The following is a 7755-nucleotide window of genomic DNA, read 5'->3' as shown; positions in this document are numbered from 1 at the left end:
CATTAAATCCAAACGTAAGACTTCAAGGTCAGGAGTAGGAAACTGCAATGTTGGTCTGACTGCAATACAGATGATTGACATTTTAAAAGATCATTCTCCAGGCCTCAGAAGTCTCATAAAATGCTTCAGGTGATTGCATTTTAACATAATAAAACTTTTTCAGGAAGAACATATATATGAACAATAAAAGTTGTCAAAAGTGATGAAAACATGTTTTTAAATTAATTTACAGTACAGTACCTTTTATTTCAAAGAAGAAAAAAATAATTCAAAAACAGTATTTACAAAATATAATGTTTTATCTCATGTTCTTTCCATAGCTGACAAAGCAAACATATTCTATGTAAAAAGTAAATAGCAAATATATTAAGGAATAGCTATAGTCTTTTTGAATGCATGCTTCCCATAATGTGTTTCCTAGTGTTTTTCTCTGGCTTAAGCAAAATTATGTAGCACTTAGGTGCAAAAATGCAAAGAAGCAGACTAAATGTTGAAGACAAAATTGCAAAAATCTCAACTGCAACTGTGTATTTTCCAGGTGAGCTGACATACGCTGGTATGAAGGTGACCCAAACTACACAGAAGATGAGCATGCTGAAAGTTATCAGCTTGGCCTCGTTGAAATTATCAGGCAGTTTCCTGGCTAAGAAAGCCAGCACCAAACAAGTAGCTGCAAGCAGGCCTATATAGCCCAATACTGCATAAAATGCAATTTCTGATCCTGTGTTACATTCTAAAATGATCTTTTTATTACTGAGTTTAAAATTCTTGTCAGGGAAGGGAGGTTTCAAACTAAGCCACAGCACACAGATTACAACCTGCACAGCTGTGCAAGAACAAACTATGATCCTCTGCTGAACTGGCCCAAAGTTTTTTGCCATGTTGTTGTTGGGAAGAGTGGCTCTGAAAGCTGTTACAACAACTATTGTTTTTCCCAACACACAGGAAATACAAAGTGCAAATGTGATTCCAAAGGCTGTGTGACGCAACATACAGGAACAGGCTGTTGGCTGCCCAATGAAGGTAAGAGGGCAGAGAAAACACAGCAGCAGAGAGAACAGCAGGAGAGAGCTGAGCTCAGAGTTGTTGGCTTTTACAATGGGTGTGCTTCTGAAGGAAAAGAAGACTGAAATAGTCGCTACTGTCAAGCAGAGTCCAAACAATGACACAGTACTGAGTGTGATTCCCATTGCATCACAGTAGGAAAAATACTCGATGTCTTTGAGGATGCAGCTGTCTTTTCCATCATTAGACCAGTAGTCCTGTGGACAATGAATACACTCAGCGGCACCTGAAAATAAACAATTGAAAAGGGTGAACAAAACAGAGATAATAATTAACCCTTGGTTTAATGTAATAATAGGGGGGAGGAGTGTCCATTATCCATTATTTCCGAATGGCCTTTGGATCATGAACAGGTTTTTTGCCCAAGAACAAACTATTATACTAGAAAAAATACAGTATACAGCACAATACACTATACATATTCTTTCTGGATTTTTAAATTTATTTTTTAACAATTGTAGAGAACACAGTCAAAGAGAATTTTCCTGTGCCTTTTTATTATAAATATACAATCTTACAATTACAAATACAGTATAAAATTTGCTGAAGTGTACAAATCAAAGACAACACCCACCCTAATCAACTGACCTATACATTCATATTTAGTACCATTGATATTTAAATCATTAATAATAATAATAATAATAATAATAAGAAGAAGAAGAAGAAGAAGAAGAAGAAGAAGAAGAAGAAGAAGAAGAAGAAGAAGAAGAAGAAGAAGAGTAGATCAATAAATTAAACCACCCAATAATTATTCTCAATGCATTTAATCAGTTATAAAATATACATTTTTTTTTCTTTTAAATTAACTTGAATATTAAAATGAATTGACATTGTACTCTGTATCTGTATGCAGAAAATCATATACTGTAAGAGTGCATAGTGGAACACTGGCAAAACCTGCAAAATATCATAGGAAAAAGAAATATACATTTTTACAATATGCCTCTTTTTCAACTCTACTTTGATTTTTCTAATTCTTTACTTACCGTAAACATGGAATTCCAATTAATATATTACATATACAGTGCTGCCTAAAGGCAGGATTCTGTCCAAATTGTGAGGTGACCTCTTACATTTACAGTTTAGTGACACTGAGATGTTCCAGTGTCTGTTTCTACATTAGGATCCATTTTGAAGCAGTTGAGATTTTTTCACCCTATTAAAACATTTTACCTCCTCATTTTATCATGCAAACCTCCTGGATAAACCATTAGAAGTATTATATATATTATATATGTTTAATTTTTAAAACATATTTATTGATCCAACCCCCCTAAATGCATTGTGATTTTATATTATAGTAGTATTGTAGTATTTTTATATTATAGTAGTGTTGGTTGATACTGTATGTTTTAAAAGTTTTGACAGATTCCTAAAATAATTAGTAAGTACCAGCTGAGAAATTCTGTATTCATAAATACATCTCATTTGTTTTGTAAAGCTATATATTCTGAGTTACTTGACAGTTTGAAAAATTGATTAAACTACATCTTTCTTGTGTGGCGAAAGATAGTCAATTGAATTAATGTAAATCTGTATCTTAAATTACCCACCAGTGACAAATTCTAAGCCCATGATGGGTGGATTCTGTTGAGTAAAACAAGAAGCTGATTAATACTCTTTTGAAAAACATAATTTGAAAATTTTGATTGGTGGGCAAGTCAAAATATTGTTATGATCATGGCCTTACATTGACAAGTTGTAGAAGTGAAAAAACTAAAAGTGCTGATTTAAAAAAATGCAATATCACATTTTACTGAAATAATATACATATTTCTGTAAATATATTTAATATATAGTTCATACCTGTGGTGTTTGCTATGGTACCATCAGCACAAGGAATGCAATCGAAGCAGCAGATGGGCTGGCCTTTCCTGGCTGCTCTTCTTGTGCCTGGGGGGCAGCTTTCAGAACACACTGCTTTAGGAACCTGAAGAGAGAAACAAAGTGAGAAATATTAAGTTTTAGTTAAACATTTAAAAAACATTGTGAAAGAAAGGAAATATGGCCAAAATATCCATCACAGTATTATGTAAAATTTTATGATTGGATGTCATTTGTGGGAAATTAGATTTGCAGATGTACTGTACGTTTGAACTCTGAAAAAAGGTGCATTATGAGATTGCCAGACAGCATTTTTCATTATCAGTATATACTTGCCTGGGTTTTTAAGTATATGAATTATAATGCCTTCTTTTAAGGACCATAAAATTATTACATGGATTTTGACATTAAATATTTAAAATATTACCTCTCTCCCAGTGCTCCAGACAATACTGTCCTCATCAACCACTAGCTGACTGCCTCCATCTGGTGATGTATCAAAGTGACCCACTGTCACATGGCTGACCACTCCTTTGTTAAGTTGCCAGTTTATAATGTCATAGGCAGCAGGGGGATCTCCGTTCTCATCAAAGTACACAGCTTCTCCAAACTGGTTTACAAAACTGACTCTTTTTAGATGTTCGGTGACCTTGACAATACAGAACAAACGAATTCCAAGATGTTAAAATTATTGTATATAGTTAAATAAATTTACAGCTTCACTGTTAGACAGAATTTTAAAACAATGTAATCAAGTTGGATCGCACTCCACATCGCTCTGGTTTATTGCACTCTGGTCTAGCGAATCTTATCTATCTGGCTTGTTCATTCTCTTGCCCATATCTAGATCTCTGGGCTGCCATGGTACCCTTTAGGTATATATACCCATATATTGTACCATGTATAATATTAAGTATTGAATTAAAAGTGTTTGCTTTGTCCTGCTACCCTGCTATAATGACAGAAAGCAGATACATTATTTTAATGTGCATGGTGCAATATACAGTATATATAAAATGCCTCTCTATATCACATTGTGCAAATTAAAATATTTTATCCACTTTCTGACATTCTCCCTCTCCCTCTGTCTTGCGAACAGTCCCACACAGATATGAAAGCATTTCCAGTTTTACTTACTGTACCTGCCAGTGCTTCAATCCTGCAATATCTCCACACAGTTTAATGGTGCTATTTTCTCCCTTTTCACAGAACAGTAAGTCATGAAGTGCATGTGCTACAGCATACACTGCTTTGTATACGTTGTACGTCACTCTTAGTTGTGAGACATCAAAGAAAGCATTTTCTATTGCGTCCAGTCTCTCTTTTCCTGTGCATGTCTTAGTGCTGCCCTGAGTACCATTGTGTTTAGGGGGCTCCTCTTTCAAAAGCAGACTCCACCCAAATATGTTTTCCCAGAATTCCTTAACAAAACTGCTGCCAGGATAGACAGATGGATGGACGTTGAGCAGGAATTCTTTGAACTTTGGAATTGCCATTTTGCGAGTTGCAAACCCTATTGTGCCACCAAAAGACTTGAATATTTCTTCAGTGGAGGGTCTCGCTGCTGTTACCCATGCCTCACTTGCGATCCACTGTATTCCAGTAATATTTTGTCTTGTAATTTCTTGCATTAAAGGATACAGGTCACCTTCTGGAACAAACGCTAGTATGATTTTTGCTGTTGACTCCTTGATAGTGTCAACTACTTTGAGTATTTTATGTCTGGGGTAGGTCCTTAAAATGGTTTCGGTGAAGGCGATGCAAACACCATATTTCTGAACTTCCTCTGTGAAAGACTGAACCCCAAATCTTCCATAATCATTTTCAGATTCAATAGCTCCAATCCACGACCATCCAAAGCGCTTAACGAGCAGAGCTAATGCTTTAGCCTGATAAAAATCACTGGGAATTGTGCGGAAAAAAGTTGGAAACTCTTTTTTGTTGCTGAGACACGAACAAGTTGAAAAGTAGCTGACCTTGTAAAATATGAAAATACAGACTCATATTAATATATTAATGCATGTTAAAATGTTAATTGTGTGCATTTTAGAGTAATACTGTATAGTAGTCTAAGAGCAATGCATGCAATGTTCACACAGACTTTGCAGCTTCTTGATGTTAATAAGAGATAAAGTAAGAGATTAAGCTTTACCAAAGGCATTGTGAAGGGTCCAATCGTCCTAGCAATTGCTATTGATTGAGAAGATCCAGATTCAGCAATAACTGCAGGCATGGAAATATTACATCCTGAATCAGACTGTATCTGCTCTTGTCCGTTTATCAATGTGAAAGCAGCTCTTAAAGTTTGAGTGGGAGAGGCACAGGAGTCGACGATTTGATATCCCAGTGTAATGTTGGGAAGCAAACTGTAGTCTGAGTTAATTTCTTCTAAGGCAAATATCATTCCTTGTGTCCATCGAAATGCTCGCAGATCAAACCTAATAAAACAGTACAACATCACAGACTTACTGTATGGAGGGCATTGTTGGCCCTTTTTAAAATGGTCAGGGTGGGACTCCAAGATCAGCTGAATACATTCAGTCAGGTTATTTAAAATTGCCCTTAAAATGAAATGTATTACAGTAGGTCTAAGTGGGTCGTCTCTCCACCTTTAAAAGCCGAGTACTGCCGCTCAATCATACCGCAGAGTAGTAATAACTGTTCATCAGACTGTCCATGAAGTATAGATTCATGGTATTTGCTGTTGTTGGTGTTTTCTTGCAGTCACTGTTATGATTAATTGACATTTTAGATCTAATTATTAGTATACGTGTGATTCCTGTAAGCGACGACTGTCAAATCACTAATAATTATAAGCAGTTCGGTTGGTCTGATGTTCAGGAACAGTGAACTAAATGTTGATCAGTTTAACGAGTTTACTGTGCTCGGTCGTTAATCTCAGCAACGGTTTGTTACTGTAAATTTCATATAAACACAGGACTTGTAAGGTGTCCCTATAGACAGGGTTGGCTACAACAACAATAATTAGAATAATGCTACCAAGGCGAAAACTGTTTTTACCTTTCTGAATTGCATTAACCTTTCCCAATTTAATTGACCGCAATTTCGCAATTATAAATATCTTACCCAACGCAGCTTGCTTTTGGTGGTTCCGTTTGAAAAGGGGTGTAGATGTGTTCTTGTTTGTTAAAAACGGGGAAAATACCTCCGATTATAACATCCCCATTCTTTAATAAAGCAGGCATTCCGAAATTTCCCAGTATCCTACATGTCCACTCAGCGCAGACCTGAAATGAGAAATACCACACAGAAAACATCACGACGCACACATCCATTATGCACTACAAGTAACGCAGAGAAATAACACAGAACATATTATTGTGATTGTTCTATTTTATATGCGCTTACAAATCCCACATGGTCAAGATGCATGATTTTAGTCAGCCGTGTGCACAATGCAGAATAAACCGTGATCTCTGGAGGCTAAATCATTTCAGCTTCGCTGGTGACAGCCGTTCACTGTGTTTAGATAACGTGGAGCAATCTTTTCAAAGTTTCAGATAAAAATAAAGCAAACAATGGTCAAGGAGATTAAATTAACGAAGATGCTGCATTAAATATCTGAAGCACTGCTTCAAACTTGTTTTTGTAAGCAGCAGCAGCTCATACAAGTGCCATTTGACGGCTGTATCAGTTGCAGATGGCTGTGTATCAAACTATTGCTCTGTGGTGTGTTCACTCTGTCCCTTGATGTTTCGATGATGCTGTTTGAATATGGATTGCGCCGCAATGGAAAAATTAAGATACACCGGTAGTTTAATATTCATGTTTCCGCCGATTTATCTACTGTATCACGTTTAAGTTTGGAAATACTGTAATTTTGTTTCAGACGTAGGAATTTTGTGTTCCTTCGATATTTTGTACTTTTAGCAGTAACGGCACATCAGTTTTAGAGCAGTGTCTTTTTTTCAAAAAGAAAGCCACCGGAACATGTACACTGTCTTTTAATGGATCATGTTCTGGAATATAAGTTTTGGGAAAAAGCCACCTTAAATACTCAAAATACCTTTCAGGTTTTGAATTTATTGTCCAGATATTACACAAATTAATTACGTACTGTAAGAGAGTGAAAAAGTAGAGAGCAACCAATACACTCTTGCTGACTGACGTGACTAGAAAGCCATTTTATTATTTAACCTTACTTGCACTAACTGTATGTAAAACATTTGATGTTTGTACGTACTGTATGTACTGTATACTCCTGGGCATTTTTTACTAAAGCAATTTACTAAAGAGTGAAGTACATTACTTTCAAGTAACGATCGATCTGTTACCTGAATCCACAGCTTTCTAACTCAAAGTCCAGCCCCCAAACTATGACCCCACACTACCACGTGTTTCTTAAATGCAACTCTTCGAGCTCAGAAAGCTGACTGTCCACCCATTGATTGCTGCCACATTTCTACATCTTTAGCAGCCAATGGACTCAAGGCCAAAGTTTACAAGACCGTTGTCCACCCTGTCGCCCTGTGTGGATCGGAACGCTGGCCAGCAACTTCCAGGCATGAGCAGGCCCTCCATGTCATGGAGATGAGGATGATCCGGTGGTGTCTCGGCCTAACAAGATTTGACCACGTCCTCAATGACGACGTCCGTCGACGCATGGGAGTGGCACCAATAAGGGAGAAGATGCGAGAAGGAAGACTGCGGTGTGATGAGAAGTGGTGAGCACACGGCGGCACAGACAGCGATGTGACTGAGCCCGCAGGGTCGACGGCCGCGAGGGCGGTCCTCGAAGCGGTGGATGGATCAGATCACTGAAGACATGCGGAAAGTGGACGTCGCCCCGGAGGACACCTATGACTGTGCCAAATGGAGACGGGTGGTCCCTGCCGATGCGGG

At 37.3% G+C, this 7755-nt stretch overlaps 1 protein-coding gene across 2 annotated transcripts; it reads right to left on the bottom strand.

Annotated features, from left to right (window-relative positions):
- Nucleotides 1-221: 221 nt before the first annotated feature.
- On the bottom strand, nt 222-6601 carry LOC148677265 (extracellular calcium-sensing receptor-like). Of its 2 annotated transcripts, XM_088619609.1 has the most exons (7): nt 6262-6601; nt 5980-6140; nt 5045-5330; nt 4035-4868; nt 3320-3541; nt 2875-2998; nt 222-1291 (listed from the first exon to the last, which is right to left on the bottom strand). In XM_088619609.1, exons 1-7 carry the CDS (start codon nt 6283-6285, stop codon nt 378-380), a joined length of 2565 nt encoding a protein of 854 aa, XP_088475735.1. In that variant the 5' UTR covers nt 6286-6601; the 3' UTR covers nt 222-377. The 2 variants fall into 2 exon arrangements, with proteins under 2 accessions (XP_088475735.1, XP_088475727.1); XM_088619601.1 differs by having other exon boundaries at nt 5980-6600.
- Nucleotides 6602-7755: the final 1154 nt, after the last annotated feature.

Source organism: Lepisosteus platostomus, chromosome 2 (genome assembly GCF_059453375.1).
Source record: "Lepisosteus platostomus isolate fLepPlt1 chromosome 2, fLepPlt1.hap1, whole genome shotgun sequence".
NCBI classification, from domain to species: Eukaryota; Metazoa; Chordata; class Actinopteri; order Semionotiformes; family Lepisosteidae; genus Lepisosteus; species Lepisosteus platostomus.
The sequence above is the reverse complement of the archived record's forward strand: the minus strand, read 5'-3'. Positions and strand labels throughout refer to the sequence as shown.

Excerpts from the sequence above, each read along its gene's own strand:
- LOC148677265 (XM_088619601.1), bottom strand. The coding sequence starts at position 6,188 with ATGGATGTGTGCGTCGTGATGTTTTCTGTGTGGTATTTCTCATTTCAG. Across the intron at positions 5,331-5,979 it reads CCAAAAGCAAGCTGCGTTGG|GTTTGATCTGCGAGCATTTC; the intron begins GTAAGATATTTA and ends CTGTTTTATTAG. Across the intron at positions 1,292-2,874 it reads TACCATAGCAAACACCACAG|GTGCCGCTGAGTGTATTCAT; the intron begins GTATGAACTATA and ends GTTTATTTTCAG.